The sequence below is a fragment of the Bradysia coprophila genome, unplaced genomic scaffold (genome assembly GCF_014529535.1).
Source record: "Bradysia coprophila strain Holo2 unplaced genomic scaffold, BU_Bcop_v1 contig_324, whole genome shotgun sequence".
In the NCBI taxonomy this organism is placed as follows: domain Eukaryota; kingdom Metazoa; phylum Arthropoda; class Insecta; order Diptera; family Sciaridae; genus Bradysia; species Bradysia coprophila.
Window position 1 is genome coordinate 2,232,357 of NW_023503584.1, and position 22,646 is coordinate 2,255,002.

General features: G+C 35.4%; 1 protein-coding gene and 1 long non-coding RNA gene across 2 annotated transcripts; one reads left to right on the forward strand and one right to left on the reverse strand.

The window, feature by feature from the left end:
* The first annotated feature begins 852 nt into the window (after positions 1-852).
* On the forward strand, positions 853-21,473 carry LOC119079417 (lysophospholipid acyltransferase 1). Its single transcript, XM_037187320.1, has 9 exons — positions 853-1,308; positions 18,636-18,859; positions 18,918-19,010; positions 19,068-19,317; positions 19,403-19,550; positions 19,613-19,818; positions 19,889-20,089; positions 20,621-20,752; positions 20,818-21,473. The coding sequence occupies exons 1-9, from the start codon at positions 1,213-1,215 to the stop codon at positions 21,424-21,426; spliced, it is 1,959 nt and encodes a 652-aa protein (XP_037043215.1). The 5' UTR covers positions 853-1,212; the 3' UTR covers positions 21,427-21,473.
* LOC119079420 lies at positions 7,202-8,900 on the reverse strand. Its single transcript, XR_005088169.1, has 3 exons — positions 8,603-8,900; positions 7,900-8,034; positions 7,202-7,837 (listed from the first exon to the last, which is right to left on the reverse strand). It is a non-coding gene; the product is annotated as an uncharacterized LOC119079420 (long non-coding RNA).
* Positions 21,474-22,646: the final 1,173 nt, after the last annotated feature.

Here is a 22,646-nt window from a genome sequence, read left to right on the forward strand (position 1 = left end):
TTACAACTGATACTCAAAGCACCTACCTAGAGTAGGAGAATATTGTCTATGTCAAATAAAGCAGAAGTTTTTACTCTGATCCAACGAACTTCAGTTATATGACACACTGTCAAGTTTCAGTACCCTATTTAATCGTATAATCGCATATACATAGTGTGTACACTGTCGTGGTATACTCCTTCATCTTTGTTTCTGTTACAATTTGCTCTTTAACAGATCCCTTCTCTTAAAATTTTACAAGAAGATAGGCATGTGATGCTGCTTTATGTAAGATACTTTATAGATTTATATTTCTGCATTTCAAGGCTATTTTATAGCCCTCTAAATCCTACAGTTAAAGGCAAACTGCCACTAACGGCTATTCATCTGTTATCGATAACAACGACAACAATAATGACAAGCTCTGTGTGATATGGTCCTTTATGTATAGTAAAATGCATGTTAAAAATATTGAAGTACAAGATTTGAAATCAACCGATTAAAAATATTTTGATTGATGGAAGTAATAGATTCGATAATATGATCACTGGTCATATACTTGCAGTTTCATTTAAAAATTCAAGGTTTTCCAAAGTTTTCTCTAGAATTTCACTCAACTTAGTAATGCACCACATTCAACACTGTTAGTTTATTGTGTGGAACTCTCTGCACATTTCTCTTCTCTCCCGACTCTAAATATATATTCTCACAAACGTTCTTAATATTGTAAACAGAGAGACTTTCAACGTTCAATCGTTTCAAGAGAATTCACAACACTCAAATCAAACGTCCAAACATGCTCGATACAAAAAAAAATTCACTCTTGCCGACGATACACACTCCAAAAACGTAATTTCATGATACGAGTCGATTTTATTTCAAAATTTAAATTTAGTTTATTCCGGGACGTCAATTGAGGTGTGTGCATCGAACAAAAGAGCAACAAAAAAAAAATCTTTGTTTGATTATTGCGCGTGTAATGTAAATAGATTTTTAGTTAAGTTTTTAAATTATTGCAAACAATAAACATTCTTGTTTTCCATTGATGCTTCCAATATAGTATTGTGGTACAGTGTAAATCCGCCAGTGTTGATTGAAGAAATTTATGTGTGCACTGTGTTTACCTTTGTGTGAAGTGATGGCGAATAATTCTGTCAGTATCGTTTCGAATTGAATCGTCTGAACGGATATTTATAAGAAACTTTGAATTATTTGATTGTGAAAACGATAATCATGGAGACTCTAAAAATTGGCATGAACGATGGCCAATATGATGGCAGCAAAAGATTTCTGTGGCTTGCTGACCTGTGTGGATTATCTGTTGATCTGGTGAGTACATTAGTAATATTGCGATATATCCTATACGATTGCCACCTTTTTATAAACCCATATTTTCACACGCATGTCGAAATATTTTATTTTTATAAAAAACGAAATCCAATTCGAATTGCTATCTGTCGTCAGCCTTGACTTAAGAAATGAACAAAAATTTCGCTGCCGTCTTTATGTGACGATAAAAACCAAACAAAAATTTATTCAAACTCCCTTTAATGAATGAAAAGAATTCAACAGCTGGGTGTTCTTCCTATACAAAATGTAAATAAATAGTAAACACGCCATTTTGATTTGGTGTGAATGAACAATCGTTCCGTCAATAAAACACGAATTCTTCACAGTCCTTAAAGATTATTGCATTACATTGGGCTGGTCTGGGTTGAGTTAAGTCCTCAAAAATAGGTCTGTAACGAAAGGTGTAATACGATATTGTATTTCTATCATGTCAACGCTAAATTGACCGCGATAAGATCGCCACATATGTAAAACGTTTGTTTATTATAAAAATGATGTCATAGACCGCTTATGTGGAATATATGAATCAAAAGTTAAATTATATCTCCACATATAGCTACAGACATATCGACAGTATCGTGTAGGTACAAATGTTATACGTAGTACAGAAACTAAAATAAAACGATATGTGGTTGTGGTGTGAGAAGAACGAGTCTTATTCGCCAAAAACATATCGTACGATTTTTGTGACGACGACGAATTATTGCATTCTTCTGGTTTTTGTTTAGGATAAAATAAATTTCATACACTCAAATGTGTGCGCGGTTTTTCGCGTGGTTTTTTTTTATTTCTTTCTTATTCAGCCCAAGTGAGAATGACTGTTCGTTGTGTATATTGTTTGAATAAATTTGAGTACAGGTGAATGTACTATAGAGATAAGCAAGCATGAATTAGGTCGTTTATTCAATCGGCGTTTTGACATTGATCTAGAAATATTTTTTTTTGTTTCTGAAGGTTGAAGGCTTTGAAAGTTGTTTGGCGATAGAAGATAAGTCATAAATCATCTGTTGTTGACAACGACGACAACAATTGATAATGAACTTGATTTAGCGGCGTGTTAATGTATGTTAAAACAAATGAAGTAAAAGATTTTCTGTAAATCTAAGTATTGATTGTAATCAAGGAACAGAATCGATAACTGTTCTAGCTGCACTTCTGTAAAAGGTTGATGAAGTCTTAATACGATTGAACATCATTGCCCATCTAAATCTATCTATGCTTTTCTAGAACTCATGAAAGTTAACTCGATTGAGCATTTACGTAGCTATTCGATTCAACCTGTTCAGCTCGAAAAGCGTCAATTACCAAAGTCTTACAATTCCACGAAAATTTTTGGAAGAACATTCTCAGTGATTTACCATTTCTTTTAGCGTTCAATTTTACGATAAGTTTTCCCTAAATGCTACCTGTAGTAATAGTTGAGTAGCTGCCGTCATTAACTTTAGTTTATGTTCATAGATAGTTAGTAAATAACTTGCAATGTTCCTACGATAGTTTTCCAAATGTTCATGTTACTCGATAGAAACAATTTCAAATAATGCTCAGCTGTAATGAATGTCTAATACATGCCTACAACGTTGAAGAAAGATATATAATAATAACCTACCCGATCACGATATCAATTGATTTTTAATAGCAATGTAAGTTCTATAAAAAAAGGCGCAATATGAGACAGACAGACCATGATTTATTCCCTTGACTGAAAGTCATGGGTCTTATGGATGATAAACACCCTAAAATGTTTGTCACACAATGATCACTACTATGATTGAAAATGCATGAATGTATGACCAAAAACCTTAAATACAGAAAATGTTTGTCACACTTTGATGATTCGTTGATAACACGATAACTCGAGTAGCTTTCAACGGATTTCCAAAAACTTTTTTTTAATCGACAGGGAATTGAATTAATGAGGTCAAGTTCGAAGATGGGCTATTACGGTCGGGTGATCTTAGAGATATTCTCAAAAGAATTTTTGTCTGGTCGCTTGATTCCACGATAACTCGAGTAGCTTTCAACGGATTTCCAAAAACTTTTTTTTAATCGACGGGGAATTGAATTAATGAGGTTAAGTTTGAACATGGGCTATTACGGTCGGGTGTTCTTAGAGATATTCCCAAAAGAATTTTTGTCTGGTCGCTTGATTCCACGATAACTCGAGTAGCTTTCAACGGATTTCCAAAAACTTTTTTTTAATCGACAGGGAATTGAATTAATGAGGTCAAGTTCGAAGATGGGCTATTACGGTCGGGTGATCTTAGAGATATTCTCAAAAGAATTTTTGTCTGGTCGCTTGATTCCACGATAACTCGAGTAGCTTTCAACGGATTTCCAAAAACTTTTTTTTAATCGACGGGGAATTGAATTAATGAGGTTAAGTTTGAACATGGGCTATTACGGTCGGGTGTTCTTAGAGATATTCTCAAAAGAATTTTTGTCTGGTCGCTTGATTCCACGATAACTCGAGTAGCTTTCAACGGATTTCCAAAAACTTTTTTTTAATCGACGGGGAATTGAATTAATGAGGTTAAGTTTGAACATGGGCTATTGCGGTCGGGTGTTCTTAGAGATATTCCCAAAAGAATTTTTGTCTGGTCGCTTGATTCCACGATAACTCGAGTAGCTTTCAACGGATTTCCAAAAACTTTTTTTTTAATCGACGGGGAATTGAATTAATGAGGTTAAGTTTGAACATGGGCTATTACGGTCGGGTGTTCTTAGAGATATTCCCAAAAGAATTTTTGTCTCGTCCTTTGATAACACGATAACTCGAGTAGTTTTCGACAGATTTCCAAAAACTTTTTTTTATTTGACAGGGAATAAAATTACGAAGGCTACGTTCGAAGATGGGTCGTAACGGGCTGGTGATCTTAGAGATATTCCCAAAACAATTTTTGTTTCGTTCCTAGATAACACAATAACTTGACGTAATCCTCAACGGATTTCAAAAACTGTTTTTATTCGACGGGGAATTCCATTCCCGAGGATAAGTTCAAAGTTGGGCTATGACAGTGGGGGATCTCAGAGATATTCCTAAAAGAATTTTTGTATCATCATATTATCGTGTTATTAGTTGAGTAATTCTTAATGGTCCACAAAAGACAATTATCCTCCTAAGAAAGATATTTTTGGGTTAAGCTCGTTAATGGAATATACTGGAGTAATATTCTAGGACTTATTCCAAAATTTTGTGTGTGTAATATCTTTATATCGATGATAAGAAAAAAATTAAAGTTTGGACGAGTGTGAACTTTGCGGCCAGAGCGAGGCGAGGGCCGTAATCACACGAGTTTAATTTTTATTCAATATATAAGCAAGAAATTCGCCTCTTTCCAGGGTCTGCTAGAAGACAATAAAACTTAAGAGACATCGATGCTTAGCTAAAATTGTATCCTACATTTGCGTATCTCGTGCTGCTTTTTTGATGGTATCTTTTCATCAGAATCCTTTTTTCAAAACACACGACCGCAATAACGACCACGAATGTATTAGCTTTCAACAGAAAGTAGATTTGTTGGTTGTAGTCACTTGACCAGTTCTGAAAAAAGTGATCAGTGTAACGAAATTTTCATAAACCCAGTTTTCTCAGGGTTGGTCAAATTGCTACAACCAAATCTATTTTATGTTGAAAGCTGACACATTCGTGGTCGTTATTGCGGTTGTACATACTTGAAAAATGAATCTGGTGGAAATAGATTACCAAGAGACGGTATTTAAAAATCACCCAAATGTATACTTTTCAGCAAATCATCGATGCCTCTTAAGTTCTGAAAATACGTATGAACCAGTATATGGTCAAGTGCTGGAATTTCTCATATACGTATTTTGTATCGAAAGTAGGGTACGCATACTCTGGTATACTTTTATGTACTTTTAGAGTGATTTTTTTTGCTCGGATTACAAAAATCTTCTTGAGAAAAGTAGTCAATCAGTCAAGGGATCTGACCCATCCAAAAGATGGGGCCTAGTAAATAATAATTCAATTAATTCCGCGATGTGCAATATACAGGTAACAGTTGAATGTGGCAGCGCCCAGGGTATTTACATTACGATTTAGCAACGGACGACGAACTGAACGTAACGTCTCTACCGCGCGAGACTCTTAAATTAATCAACAGTTAGGAAAACAAAAAGATAGGCCAAAAAGTTATAGTCAAGTTCAAAACAGTAGTACACTGACAACGGAACCCAACAAGTAAATAATTTGTCGTGTCGTTCCCTAGTATGAGACTGCTAGAGACACCCTTTCGTCCCGTTGGTTTCAAATTTCTCAAGTTCGCTTTTTTACAGCGAATTTTGTAAGGAAACTTCACATAAGGGGACTCGTCAGGGACGACAACGTTGAGAATTTTAAGACGCAGTAAAACTTTCATTCAAAAACAGACACTGTAAACTTCAGTAACTGTTGTATAACAAGACTATTTCCATTTCATTTAAAATATCGAAGTTATTATGTGTAGGTGTAGGTGGCAGCTGAATGACATAACACTATAATAATAAACACGAACTCACTATCGCTCGACATATTTTTGCTTAAATACGATCGCTTTGATCGCCTTACGACGTTTACTTTTTACACCAATTTTGGGGCATTGATTTGAATTATATTTCTGTTCTAGCATTCGATGCAATAAGTCGAATTTTTCAATAAATTTTCCAGTAAATTGGAATAGAAAGTTTATTTATGTGCCGTACAAATTCGTACACTTTCAAACAAAAAACCGTAGCGTTTTTTAAGCGCAATAATTTTGCTGTTGACTATAAAAACTAACAAGGTCATGATCATGAATAATTTTAAATGGAATAAAATTACAGATATGGCACAATCATATGACGACTCGTCATTGACGAGAGAGCACGCTTTAAATTCTTAGTGACTCAAAAACGAAAAGAATAGAAAAACGAAAACAACTTCAATCAAGCAGTTCGGAGACCCGAACAATGGATGTGGCAAAGTAGCTAGCATGGTATGTTACTCGTATTCGATTTGTTTCGTTAAAGGTGTTCCATTGAGCTAGCTCCAATCCTTCGAATTAATTTTAGTTATTTAATCTGATCTGTCCTGACAGAAATCCGACCAGCCCTCTCTTGAGACCAGTTCAGTTCCTTCTCGCACATACGGCACCGATTACCTCTCCACTAACTTTCAATAAATGAAAACTCCTCCCACTTTCCGATATTGTGAAACGCAAACGACGTAGGTGCGATTACCGCTTAAAGCTATGAGGGATCATTCATAAATTAAGTAGCGCTTTTTTAGTGCTGTCATCAAAATTAAATCTTAAATATCTCGAGAAATACACGCTCTATGGAGTTCAAGCTATGTCCTATTTTCCATTTAGGGGGTATATTGGAGTGGTAGAACATAGTTTCAACTTCATAAACGCCGTATTTCTCGAGCTACTTAATTTTGACGACAGCACTGAAAAAACGCTACTCAATTTATGATGGATCCCTAAGACCAGCACCTTGCATGGGTCTAAAAATATCAGCTTGTTTTGTTTAGTCATAGTCAAATGTCGATGTGAGTTTTGCGAAAAAGTCAACTTATCGCACAAAACGGTTTTTTTGAAAATGCGCAAGATTAAGTCGCTGCTATTATTGTGCCAAAAAAAAGACCTGGTAATCCATTAAATTACTTTCTACATTTCATTGAGGCATATACATTGATAAAATGTTATTTACGCACATTGATAACGAAATTTATGATCCAAGCCCGCATTTATTGAACTAATTTTAAAATACACAAAGGATAGGTGGAAACTCATTGTAAAGAAATAGCAATAAGAGATAGGTGTTGTCCAAAGTCCCAATAAAAATGAAGAAACAAAATTATTTGAATGTCTTCCACCTTTACTTAAACGTTTTCGATTACACCCTCCGTCCCAGTGATTGGTAGTGATTTTCTCGCTCAATTTAGTAATGTGATATATTCTAACATTTAAGAAACTTTGATGATGTCACGTAATGTTTGAAACAGGTATACGAAGAAAAACAATTTATTTTAGGTCTGACAAGTTCTATGAAACCTGTTCCAGTTTATCGTTTTCGGCTATACTTTATCGTCATATAATGGTAATGGTGTAGCTAAATTGAAGTTCAGTCTTACAGTTAACAATTAATCAGGTAGAAACTAATGACAAAAACATTCGGTAAAGCGTCTGGACAGATCAAAAACTTTCCAGTAAAAAATATCCGACTGGTATGGTTTCAAAACCACGAATCGTCACAAAGCCCAAATACAAATTGTCTTGAACTTTTCGTAGAAAGTCTATCATCAGAAAAGCAAATATCTCGTTTCTATAATCGATTGCGAACGCTTCTTTGCCATCAATTGGAGCGATTGTTCGATAAATTGAAGCTTGTAAAAACTGAAATATTCCTAAGAACGTATTGGTCACCGTACCACCGCGTGCGGATCCATTTGCGTAATAAAAATTTTTGCCATTCCATACAGACTCGACGAGTGCATCAGGGCCAACAATTGTGTATCCTCTTAATCGACCTATAACACAGTTGATTCAGATCGGAGTGTAGCTCAATGTTTTGTTTATTACAATGTCTTACCAATTGGGTATGTGCCGGACGATAAACTTGAGAAAATATTTCGTAGTTGTCTGGTGTTGCAGTAGGATTTCAAATTTCTTATTGTGATTGATTTGTTGTACGGATCAATTTTACATGATCCTGTAGAATATGGATCTATAAAAGAGATTCAGATTGACTATTGTATAATTAGGTTGACAAATTCACTAAATTTAGATAAAGTCGATCGAAAAAGGATCTACACATTCCACATCAACAATCCTCGTGTAGCATCATTTAACCTGTTAAATGGCATGTCAACATTATAGAGAGCAGAATGCACTTTTTATTGATTTTAAGCGACTGAAGATATTCCTAGAAAATCCTCTGTCGGTCGAAAGAAAATCTTTTGAAAAGTAGAGAGTTCTTTCATCAGACAATTTTAGAAATCGAAGAAATTCCTCAGAAAACTAAAGAAAATCCTTGAAATTCAAAGAAAATTCCCAAAGCTTAAAAAGAAAATCCTTGGAAATCTAGTAAAAACAGTATAGAAAATCCCCTGATTGAAAATTCTTTGTCAACGAAATTAACAAATATCCGCCACTCGATTTTAAGTCAAAGTTCAAGCAACCGACTTTTTAGAATCAAAATTTCACTTTTAATGATTCACAGCACTACCTTGATTCACAGCAAAAGATGTGGCAATATATTTGCCGTTTGTTAAAGGTTAAAAGTTAATTTCTACCTGCGTAAAATTGTGCACTATACGAGCCACTTCTTGGATTAAGAAAAACATTGCCACCAAATGTCGTCGAACACGGGATTAATAGAACAACGACAGCGAGTAGGATCCACGTCTGATTCATTTTGAAACTGAACGAACTTTTGCACAAATCGGTGCCTTATCACAGACTGAATATCGAACAATAAATTATCAAGTTTCAGTTGAAACACGTTTGAATTGTGTCACTTGCTTCAGGAAATAGCATTTATTGTCTAAAATTGTACTTAGTTTATCTATATTCCGGTTAAGTAAAAAATAAACGAAATGTTAGCGGCAACAAGTACTATACTTATTTGCGCCATTGCTTAGTGACAGGGTCGCTTTGATTTACCTAACGATAACAATTTCCCATCATGACCTAATCCAGGTTCATTGCAAAATGCCGAGCTTAATAGTAAAACTTTTGTTCATTTTTCCATTGTTGTCCGTACTGCTTGGGAAGAATCAACAGCAATTCTCACTTCTGTCCTGTGGTGACCTATATTCATTTAGCAATCACATTGTGAGGATATGAAAATCAATACAAAAGTTTGCTCGGTTTTTCCAATGAATCATTGTGCAACTTTAAAACGCAAACTGTTTTAGTGGGGGACTGTTATTATTAGAAAACTGTATTCCAAACTCAGAAAAATATGTTCCGCTGTTTGTTATACTGACGATAAAATGATAACGAACGATATACGAAAAATAAAATTGAAATTAATTTTGCGAGATGGAAAAGCTATTTAAAATTTTATTTCAACGATCGACTTACTCTGTATACTCAGACGATTTTTTCAAGTAAATAATTCAATCGAATCTCAATGTTTCGTGTTATGTTTTCAGTTAAAAACAGTGCCACAGAACTCGTATCAAATTAAGAACTTCAGTTAATTTAATTGATTCAAATGATTTTTTTGTAAATGGCAAGTGCATCGCCATATAGCGATTATAAATCTGTTATAACTTCTTTCGTTTCATGCATTTCTTAGTGTACGAATCGTGCACTGTACGATGCATAAACTTACTTAGTTATAGGAAAACTTGAACAATATAAGAGAACACTATCCTAAGCGGTCCTAAGCTCATCGTTTATTTCAGTCGTTGCTGTCGCTAGCCATTTCTTAATTGAGAAACTAGATGTTACATTGCATTACGTCTGAGGTGAGGCTCAACATTTGTATTGTGACGAGTGTCAACGACTGACCCGAAGGGGTCGTTTTAACACATAAAAGACTTTATTGCATGCCCCATGCGAAAGTTGATCATTACATGTCGGTAGCTTCCTGTGAAAATAATCCAGAATAATGAAGAATATTTTCGGTTCAACTTTCGCATGGGATAGATAATAAGCTATAGAATACAGTGCTTGTTGCTATTTAATTTATTAATACGGAAACAACATTGTGATTCTCACAAACTCATTCGTATGTTTTTGAGCAACTTACTTCGGTATTTGTTTTTCGACAAGTGTAGTTGTGTTCCTTGCCTGCGGATCGGATAAACTATCTGAACTTGTTGAAAAGCTTGGTGCTCAAAAAACCCACTTTGTGAGTTTTCTTTGCTTTTATCACAGAATTGTTGCCTCATGTAACGAATTACTTTCGCGGCATTCAATATATTGTCCTATTTCTTGAGTCATCAATTTTATTATTAAAAACATAGCTAACGCCGACCCGTACGAAACACCTATTCGTATCAAAGGCCTTTAATGTGAAACTCTTCATTTCTCTTAATTCATTTTCTTCTCTGCTGAAAAACTATTCTTCCTTTTAAATCACTTACATTATCTACTCTTTGCCTTGTTATCATATACAATTAAATTGCCGGAGGCAATATAAACACTAAACAGCCCCGTACGAAGTCAAATTTCATAAATTCCTATTTAAACAGCTATATACCGCTATATTTACCGATATTTCACTGTAAATAAACATTATTATATGCTATTATATAGCTCTATATGCCTGTATATAGCTCAATATAGCTGTATATAGGTATATATAGATGTCCATATATGGAATCCCTGAAACCCCTCACACTTAACACATTATTTCCATGTTAACAGAAACTCTAAGCATCATTTTATATCACTTTATATCACTTTTAATAAAATCCAATATGGCCGCCGGCAGCCATTTTGTTAGGAGACCGGAAATAGTACCGACGCTTTACATTCGTTAATACCTTTCAAACAAAAAAAAATTCATGAAATTCGGTCAAAATTTACTCGAGATATTGTCAAAATACACCACGTTCACTGTACTTCCGAGTAGCCAGATAAGAGCTCACTCCAAGAGACCTAGCTCACGCTCCGGAGAACATAATTTCATAAAAAAAAATTTCCCTGATTGGTACGGTCAATACCTATCTAATAAAGCTAAAACAGACGAAATATGTTCAAATGTGGCCGACCTACAAGCAAAAACTGCTTGCCGCCCTGTGCCTGTTCCACACCAAGGGGTCTAACTCACGAGTCGGTCATCCGACTTCCATAAACTTTTTTTTTGTCGATCGGTATTGAAAATACCTTTTATTTGACGTATCACTTACAAGTTTCACGTTTAAATGTCCGGAGATATCTTCGAAAAACCGTAAAGCACTTATTGGGCCACAGCTCGGGAGGGGTCGATCCAAAATCACTCATCTTCGAACTTAGCCTGTCTTTTGACATTACCAAACGGGAAAAAAAAAGAATTTTCAAAATCGGGTGCGTTTTACTCAAGTTATCGTGCAGACAGACAGACGGACAGACGGACAGACAGACGGACATTTTTTTTCGCGGATTTGGCATCTCTAGACAACCACAATAGGTTTCCCCTTACTCAGGGAGTCCAACTCGACGTGTTACAAACGTATGCGTAAGCCTATAAGACCCCAGTACTTCGTACGGGTCTAATCAGATGATCAGAGATCAAGGTTGAGGTTTGCATTTCGACCGTATACCTGCAATATCATATCAATATTCAATATGGCAAAGTTACAACATTCTATCTATTATTCGTGCAGCTTTCAACAGTACATGTGACTGTAATTAAAAAAGCTGCTTTGCAAGTCAAATATTTCAAACCCAATTAGAAATTACAGTAATTTATTACCTTCTATTGCGTTTCCATAAAATATCATTCGTTTTTAGTCCCGTACAGTTTGAAAAATAGATTTGGTCGGAGCTTGTTTTAGACTCAGAGCTCAGAATTTGGGATTCATGTTAAGGGAAAAACTTTAGTTTCAGCAACTAAGCCGGTATCTATGTAATGAGCTTTCGGAACTTGCAGATTTGAAGTAAATCATTTGGAGCGAGTAAATCAATATAGTGTTTGGATGGTTCACTAGACATTAAAATATGGAAGTTCTAATGCTCCGACTGGATAACAGAAGAATGTTTTTGGGAAGCATTGAGCTCAGGTGGCTTATATTTATTTTCAGACAACGCAGTTGAAGTAAGCTTTTTTTGTGGGATTGTACACATCACACAAGAAACCTACTCTTAATGTATCAATGTCAAAGTTGGTATTCAATTTCTTAAGAGTCTCCATATTATTGCAATCTAGCTCTAGATAGTGGCCGTGGCAGTGCAATCCAATAAGACAACTACGATACTTATATTATTACGCTTCTTTGTTCCGAAGTTCTATAATCTATAATCAATTTGTTGATTAAAAACGGATTGCTTGAACATAAAACAATTGCAGAAATGGTTGCTCCACACTCCAAAAACATTTTGTATTTGTTTACTTGTTTAAAGACCGCTCTTGAATATACAACAATTTCGATAAAATCGTCTTATATGGTCTCCAATAGCACGTCTATATTTAATTGTGATATAAGAGCGATTACATGTTATTGTTTACATTTTCATTCCTGAAGATAGACATTTTTTATGTTGAATGTGGTGATTGCAATTCTTATCTGCAACAAAATTAATTGCAAAATTATCGGTCGCTTCAATTGTTTTTTTTTTTGCTGAAACTGTGACCTACAGTCGTTGTTAAAAGAAAAGAAAAATGATCGTTTCAGTCATACATCAGTTAGTCAATTTGAGTTTATTTCAATCTGATGAAATTCACTTTATTTACTCAAAGCTATGATAATTCAACAACGCAGACGAGTGAGATCACGAAATATTTTATTCGTGACAGAATGGAATGTTGACTTAATCAACAATCAACTACGATTGAATCACAATTACAAAGTAATGATCAGTGTCGCGTCTTTAATTTTAAGGAGCTGCATTGACTGTTAACAAATTGAATTTGGGCGCTAAATTACACTGCCGCGTAAGAATCAATTTTTTGTGTGCTAAATGCGCCGTCATTTTGTTCTTGTTAACAACTCAACCTTCTACATTACCTTCCACACAAATATTCAATCTACTACTTCTTCTGTTTTAAGTATCGCTTCTAATGTTCGATATCGAATCTTTTACTTATTCGTTTCACTGTTTCACTCAAGCTTCAAAAGTTGGGTAATTGTAATGTGTTTTGTGGCTGAAATGATGCACACACTTAATGGCTCTTATGACGCAAATCAAATACAACGAATTTGTGTTCATATGTCTAGCCTACATTTAGGTGCGATATCGATTGAGCACCTAACTTTCCTCAGAAAGTACATATTTGTATACTTCGTGACTCAGAAGTCACAGTAAGTCGGTGGTTCAGATCGCACCATAGAGGTAGACCATAGATTGGACTTGCAACATACAAAATCATCATTCATTATTATCGTCGGTTGTTATGAATAAACGTCTTTTGTGAAAAACAAGCACTGGTAGTAATATCAGGTTTAGGTCAATTTAGATCAATTAAAGTAAATAACGATTAGAATTTCCGCTTGCATTTCTATCAATGAGTAATTTCCAATTCATAAGTACGCTTTTGACTTAGAACATTCTACCGGTTGAATGAGTTGATATTAATTTTGAATAATTAATTAATTAACACAAAATTTATGGACTTATAATTTGCATGAACTTCATAAAGGAATGTTGCAATGATCAGTACATTTCAGAGGTTGAATATTTTAGATTTGTCGAGGCTTCACATTTTTACAATTTTCTTGAAAGAGAGACTTCGTAGCACATTGTTCGCTTTGTTAAAAGGTTACTTACCGTTAAGGAACCTACAACATCACCAAAAGGGGTACTACTCTAAAGTATCGCTAATTCAGAACAAAGTAGCTCTATTTTGTCTTTTGAAGCTCATCCACTGGCAGTCTGCATCGCATTCGATCTTCGATATTCTTTTGTAACAGTGGAATACAAAAGACACTTCAAGCTCTAAAAAGCTCTTTAAAAGCAAAGAGATAAATGCCATGCGTTCTTTTGGCATAGCACGGCATTATAGCACACAGTCGCACACAGTGACTCACCACTTCAAGAAAACCCCTGATATTTCTGTAGGTCCTTTTACACGAAAATTGTTGTCGTTCGTTATAATGAGTCACGTCATGTTTATCATTCTTTGGATTTGTAGACATCAAACACCACAACAAAACAAATGATGATTAGTTGGGTGTGTTCGGACCGTTATTATCATTATACAACTGGGGAGAAAATCGTTTGAAGAATTTTTACTAAACCGGGTATCGAACCCGGATTTTCTTGATTGTACCGATCACAGTACTTGGATTGATAACATGTCCAATTATCGAAAATTAATAGTAATTTAATTGCCATCCATAGAATGTTATCACAAGATATTATTTTACCAACACGTCAATGGCATGTCTAATCTGAGTAATATAGTTTTTGTATAAATCACTTGGCTTAATGAATTAATTTCGTTAAATGACGCCGATAAAAAAAATTGAATTACATAGATATACGAGACCTTCGTAAGGTCGAAATTGTGTAATTTGATTAACCTTGTTGAACATAACCCTCATAATATCAAAGACAAAAAAAACGAATTGTCACCAAATTCGACAATTTACATTCGAACTTGGTTCGGGCTTCTAGCTTCAATGTTCTTTCAATGAATTCGGTTATATTATTATTGTTATATCTATTGCATTCAATCTTAATTGTACAAGTCATCGATTTGCAGTACATGGTTCGTTGGTTTCGATGTTTCCAGTTTGTGTGTTATGCCGGTTTAATCAAATTGTCAATAAATTATTTGCTAAAATTTTCCTTTACCTCAATCGATTTCAGTCTTTCAACTGAACTTTATCGTATTAGCGAAATGAATATCACACAAAGTGCTGTGTTAACATCATACGATGATTATAGAGTTCGTAAACAATGATAAGTCGTCGACATACAATAAGTCAAACAAAGGCTAGCGGACTTTTTTTTATTAATGAAAGTGCGACCACTTGAGGATTTCCTTTCTCTTTATGTGTATCTTTATCTACTCTAACAGTTTAAGCCAACAGGTAAAATAGATAAGTTATCTTGTTGAAGCGGTTAAGCAGCTGTTATCGACAGCGACGAACAAAATAAGCGATTTAGTGATGACCTATGGGCAATGCGATGTTATTTATAAAATAAGGTATCAGAGGAGTTATCCGTAGATGTAGACTGACGGATGCCTGATGGGGAGTGAAAAATTTTTTCGCTAAAATGTTTTTGCAAAATTAGGTAAGGGGCATCTCTGCACTGGATATTGACAAAAATATGAATTTTCAAATTTTACCATATTGACCTTTCGACCTCTTCGACCTTGCCTGTTGCAGACGGCTATCATCTGTTATCGACAACAAAAACAATATAAACGACAAGCTCTGACTGATGAGGTCTTATATAGCAAAAAGCATGTTCAAAACAAATGAAGTAAAAGATTTCTGAAATCAATTTCTAAAAATCTTCGATCAAATGATCGATCAGATAGTAAAACTGTTAATATGCTTTCCATTTGTGACAGGCCGGCAGCGATAAAAATAAAAAGACGATATGCTCTGTGTGCACCACCCACAATATCCATCCCTTTATTTTTGTCGTCGAAGTCACAAACAGATGACTAGCCCTCGGATCGGACTAGCCCTTTCTGAAAGCTGAAGAGCTCTAAATAGATTTTCTCTCTTTTATCTCACAAAATGCAAAAAAAAAAGATTAACACAGAAATGACTACGATACTGTTTGATGTTGCGTCTTGTGCTATGCAGGTACCTTAACAAATTATTATTTTTTCAATAGCGAACAATGACTATCATTCATCTCTAACGACAGTATATCTGTTTATCTATATGTCAGGTGTTTTATTTATATTTCGTCGAATAACATGCGACTGGGTTTAAAGTTTAGTTTGCAAATTGATTCTGTTACTTTGTCTAATTGTTTCGATTTGTTCGAAAACGTGTAGATAAACGATCTTCAATTGAATGTTTTATGACGTGAAAACGATGTCTTTTCAAATCGACAATGATTATAGCGAGGGTTATTAGATTAGAAAATGCATTTTATCATTGTAATGATTGCTATTAATAAACTTATCTGACAATCGATTTTACACAAACAATTCTACCTCACTTCTACTATAGGTCGTCGACCAGACACATATCTAATGAATTTTTATTTCACTCAAACTGATTACCTGCACTACCAACGACATTGTTGGCAATCATTTTTACCGTTTTGTTGCCATTATTGTTTCCAAGGCATTCGACAAATTTTCAAATTCTTTAATTGAGTTTTCACATGCTATACGTAGATAAAATCACTCGCTGTCAATAGGCGAATTATTAGAAGTAATTCAACAACTCAAATTTACCGAGACAAACGCACCAAACCGAATTTGTTTTCCACCACCCAACGTGAATCATTCAATCGTTTGCGTCTGAAATTTTGCCAAATATTCATATCCCAATGTAAACCATTACATCTTCAAAATATAGTCGAAATAGTAGCGGAAATTAAAACGACAGATTTAAAGTGTAAAGAATTTACGAAATAATGTGGAAATATGCTGAACAACGGTTGTTGTTGCTATATTTTATTACAAAATTTCTTAGAGTTAGTTCAAATCAATTGCATTGCATTAAACATGTATGCTAGCTTGCATATGTTTACAATTGACTTTTACTTTACATTGCATTTGATCATTTTGATGTTGTCATGCTTACTTATTATGATTAATTGCATAATGTATGCACTTCAACTTGTTTTCATTCACAGCTCACACTCATTGAGTCAATGGGTGAGTATTGTGAATGAATGTCGTGTGACATTGTTTCAGCTAATTGTTTATTTAAGAATACCTACTCATATAGAGGAATGTCATGCCTATTTGTTAGAGAGGTTAAAGAGGACATGTCAAGTCCATTTATTAGCGAATTTTAATAAAAATGAAAAGTCCTGATTTCGTGTGTTTATTTGAGGCGAGGCCACGGTCAATAATCACACGAAAACATGAGCTGTCATTTTGAATTCACTGCAGTGAAGTGGACGCACCTCTCTGGAAAATGAGTCATTACGTCATTGACATGACCGTTAAAATCTTAAAATGGGTCCTAATCGTCATTTCTCGAGGGCTTAGTGACATACTATAGATCATTTTCATGACCTTTCAAACGTCAGACACGATACCAGCTGTCAGACATGTCGAAAAATATCGAACGAATTGAACGAACGATTTTCATCTAAAAACCAGTAAATTGAACGCAGTTAACGTCAATTGATTGAGGTTGAGGACTACTTGACGAAAAATTAAGTGGGGTTACGTTGACGAGTATAATGAAAATGATCTATACATGAAGACGGTGTCGAATGAAGTTCATGAATTATGAAAAGTACGGCTTTGACGCACGCAACATGTAATAGTACATTATAACACGATGCGATAAGGAGAGTCATTTTTGAGTACGTTATACATATGCCGAGAAGAATACAAACAAACAATATTTACAACGAGTGAACGCAGTGAACGAGTGTTAGTAATATTGTTATGTTACTAGGAGAAGCAGGGTTTGTTTTCTTTTCACCACAGTGGTCACAAACAAACCGCTTTGCTCCGAGTGACATAATACTATTTTTCATTCAGGCTTACCAAAACTTCACAATCCCAACAAAACATAACAACAAACACTGCGGTATATCATTCACTCATATTTGCGTGAGCAATCTACTTTAATATTAAATTTCATTTTATTCATAACAATTTCATGAAATCCTATGCGCAAAACGTCACATGAGTGTGAACGAAAAGTGATGTCACTGGTGACTAAAAATTTTCTAAGAACTTAGAAGAGAAGAGAATTTTCTGTGCACTAGAAATGTACCTGCATTCGTGGGTTTACTTACCTGCTCTTTCAGAACCTAGGACGAAACAAACTAGAGAGATATATTATTATGAAAACGAGTTCAGCGGCTCACAACTAACTTGTTGACCCAAGAAAAATTTGATTCATTAAAAATACTCAATTAAGTGTTTTGTGAATTGACCGGACGGATGAGGAGTTAGTACTCGGAATATGTTGAATGTGGAAGGATTTCGGACATTTAACTTTTTCCTTATTGAGTCTTTAGAGTCTGTTTGAAAGTTTTCCATTACCGCCTTCTGTCGAGAGAAAGGTCACTCGTAATTTAACTTGTGAATTTTATTGCGACTTTTTTCTTTCTGTACAGCTGCAGATGAAAGAAATCTCGTACCATTTCAATGTTTATCATGCGTATCGATTTTAAAAGCATCTCGTTATGTGTACCCACGAAAGCGATTTACTTAATTCGGTAATTTTTAAGTTAAATTACAAAATTGCACATGATCCACCATACTAATTATATGTGTCATGTCCACTTTAACTTATCTGCTGAATACGCATTTATATGGTCAAGCAACTAGTTTCTTTTTAATTTACGTAATTTCATTGAGTTAACTAGTTCACCAATGTTGTTGAACAGGCCGGCAAATAATGCTTGTTTTATTGTTGTATTACTTAATGATAGTAAACGTGAACGCTATGTTTACAAGACTCACTTTTATTGTCTGGTCAGGGCTACCTTTTAGTTGATTTTCTTTTCTTTTTTTAATAATTTTCGTTTTTTACATTCATCGATAACGAATCTGCTTAATTTCAGATAAACTTCCTGTTATCGCAAGTGTTAGCGCTCTTCCTCGCATCGTTCTTCCGTTCGTTTTTACATCCGACAAAAGTACCATCTGGCATTCGACATATATACGGCTTATCGATTGGCCTGTGTTTGGGCTATTTTTGTTTCGGGCAACAAGCTATTCACATAGCCGGTCTTCCAGCCCTTTGTTACATTGTTATTCGTACCCAAAATCCTCAGATTGTTCAACGGTATTGAATAATAAAATGCATACGCTTCGATTGACTCTAAATCTGATCTTTATTTTAGTGTTGTTCTGGTCGTCTCAATGCTGTATCTGTCCTGCATTCATCTTCACAGACTTTTTTACGACTATGGATCAGCTACGGTGGACATTACTGGGTAAAATTAACGAAATTTCATCGCTGAAAAATTTTCTTCGACTTTTTTCTCGCTTAGGCCACTGATGATTATCACACAAAAGGTGACGACTCTAGCGTTTAGCATACACGATGGCGTTTACCGGGATGAAAGTGAACTATCCAAGACACAACAATATCATGCTGTCCGCCAGTTGCCATCAGCGTTGGAGTATTTTGCGTACGTGCTGCATTTTCAGGGACTCATGGCTGGTCCTTTGGTCTTTTACCGAGATTACATCGAGTTCATTGAAGGTTCACATATTCTGAGGCATACACCGAGTAGTAATGTGAGTAAACCTCTTTTTACTAAGATCTTTCGTCGGGAGATTGGTTTTCGGAAGCGGAAATGAAAAATGGTTTTGTTGTCTGCAGGGTAACTTGGATCAAAATTTGAACAGCAAAAAGATAATCATGGAACCATCACCAATGAAAGCAGTCGTGAAAAAAGTCATCGGCAGTTTGATCTGTGCATTTGTGTACATGAAGTTTGTCACGGTGTATCCAATAGATGCATTGAAAGGTAAATTTTGTTTTCAATTTCGCACCCCAAAACCCAATGCAGTAATGATCACGTTCCGGCAGACAAGGAATTCTCAACGGGTACATCATTTTTGTACAAAATGTGGTTCATAATGACATCCACAACCGTCACAAGATTCAAGTATTATCACGCCTGGCTGTTGGCCGATGCAATATGCAATAATTCGGGCCTTGGATTCAACGGCTATGACAAAGATGGCAACGTTAAATGGGACCTAATATCCAACATTAACGTTGTGTCATTTGAAGTGAGTTTGGTCTTCGTCTACAGCACCAACGGCGATTACTGATACCTCAACTTCTTTCTTATACCAACAGCTTGCTACAAATGTTAGAGATGCCATAAATAATTGGAACCTGGGAACTAATAGGTGGTTAAGAAACGTTGTGTACGACAGAGTACCCAAACAGTATGGAACATATTTAGTATTCGCTTTAAGTGCCTTATGGCATGGATTTTACCCTGGCTATTATATTACGTTTGCTTACATGGCGCTTGTAGTCACTGCAGCTAGAACGGTATGTTGCTAATTGAAGATTTATATTTTTACGTTTAGTAAGTGAGTAGTTGACATTTCTGACTTGTGTATGTTTCCGGGGTCGATCCCCTGAGGAGTGGATGAATTGTTATTTCAGAGATTTTCTTGTGTTTCCGTTGAAACTCCAGAAATTCCACTCAGAACGGATTGTTTTCGGTCTGACTGGAACCAGAACCTGATTTCGACCCTAACATCTCCGTCACCCGAACCTGAATTGGTTCGACCCGAATCTGAACTTTCAGGATGAATCGAGTCGGGTTCAGGTAACCCGAAAATTTTCTATAAAATTTGTGATTTCTGATTTAACAATTTCGGGTCATCCGAACTCGACCTAATCCATCGTGAAAATTTCAGATTCAGGTCAGGTTCGGGTCGAACCTGAAAGTACCCCTTGCTAAGAAAACGTGTCTGCAGAATCTGTACACCGAAACGATACGCTGGCTCTTTGATTCTTTAGCAGTCAATCGAGTTGCAGTGTCTCATAAAATCATAATTTTATTTCTCGTTACAGGCCAGAAAACTCTTCCGATACCGCTTCCAAGATACAGCATTTAAGCGCCGATTTTATGATATTTTAACTATTCTCATAACAAGAGTGTTTATGGGCTACACAACATTTCCCTTTGTTTTACTCGAGTTACAGGTACTGTGAATATATTCCGATTTTCGGCTCACAAAAGTCTCAATCAATTCTATTCGATTTTCCAGTCCAGCATCAGATTATTCGTGGATGTATATGGGTGCCTTCATCTAGTCGCTTTGTTCGTAAATATTGTCTTGCCGAAACTGTTGCAAGGCGAAAAACGATCAAATTCCTTAAAAGCCTCAACCGAGCAGACCAAAACTGTTGACAGTGCTGGACCGGTTGATGCATGTGATATTAATGAAACAACAAAAACAACATCATCAACGGACAAATTGAATGATTTTAATAGAACTAACGGTATGAATGGAAATAAAGTTCTTGATAGCAAGAACGGTGTGAATGTTCGAGCAACCATGAACGGTGCAAACGATATGAACAATTTGTCGTACATGATACGTGAGAAGATTGACTGTGAGACGAGAAATATTGAAAATTTTATCGATAAAACTGTGGACAAAACGGTTACGGGTATTGTTGAACTTAAAGATGATTTAATGAGTTACGGTAACGACGATCAAATCTATATGAATGCTGACGGTTTACGGCAGCGTAATGTTGACAGAAAATCGGATAATGAAAATTTTATCAGAAAGGAAATTGAGGCTTTAAATAATGCTGTTCAACAGAACAATGTTTTACCTGCTGTTTTAAGCAATGGACATGCCAAATAAAACCTTATATCGTGACTTCACTGTACAATTCATCCCATTTAAAAACTGACTAAAATTTTTCCGACCTTTAAGTTTTGGGCCGGGCGGCAATGCAATTTCAATATTTCGTCTAAGCTTAGATTAAACGGGTGGGGGTAGAAGTTTTTCATTTAAAATCGGAATCGGAGTTGTATTGCCGCTTTGTTTGACATCATTGATTTACATTTTTATTTTGGCTACTTACTGATGACCGAACCGGTCACGTATTCGTGTTGTTGTGATTAACCTGTCACATACGGCTATTCATCTGTTATCGACAACAACGACAAAAATATTGACAAGCTCTGGGTAATATGGACCTTTATATAGTAAAATGCATGTTTAAAAAAATTGAAGTACAAGATTTGAAATCAACAGATTAAAAATACTTTGATCGATGGAAGTAATAGACCCGACAGTAATACTGGTCATATGCTTCCCGTCTGTAATATTTCATTATAATCGAAACTGCGTGAAAATGACGAGATGATTATTTTAATCGACGCTGTTTGGGATGAAGTCAGATTTGGTGTATTTGCGCACTAACCATTTCGATCCGATGTTATTCACCATCCAACTATTTGTCTCACACGCTTACCAATGATCAATGATATTCCCATTTTTAAAAGGGGAATAGGTAATGATCCTGACGTCCTAGAATTGTCTTTCTTCCAAAATTGCAATCATGACGAAAATATACCTATTCGGACCCGTGGGTTATGCATGAAATTAATCATCATTTTTGTGAAGTAGTAGATGCAGCTCAAAACAAGTTATGCTTTTACTAGTTCCGAGTTATGTACGCTCCTTTGAAATTTCGTATAGTACAGACCGACTTGCCTGCAGATCTGTCCTGAAACGTAAGATCTATAACTGACTGATATGCACTGCAAGTAGGCTCGTTCATTCCTCAAGTTCACAGTACATAAATTCCATTAAGCTGGACGCATAGAATTTCAGAGTCTCGTCGAGCATACCGTGACCGTGAAGAGGTCCTTGAACAGTTGCAGCCAAATTATTTCTTTTTCATTTTCCTTTTAGAAATTTAAATTTTTTGACAAACTGATCGTTTTCATAGTATGTGTGTAAATGAACAAACTCAACAAACGTGAGCTTGGGATGAAGAAATTAGATTTTACAAAATCATCACCAGTCTAAATTACTTACCGTATTTTAACTTTAACTTAGTCTTAAACATTTCA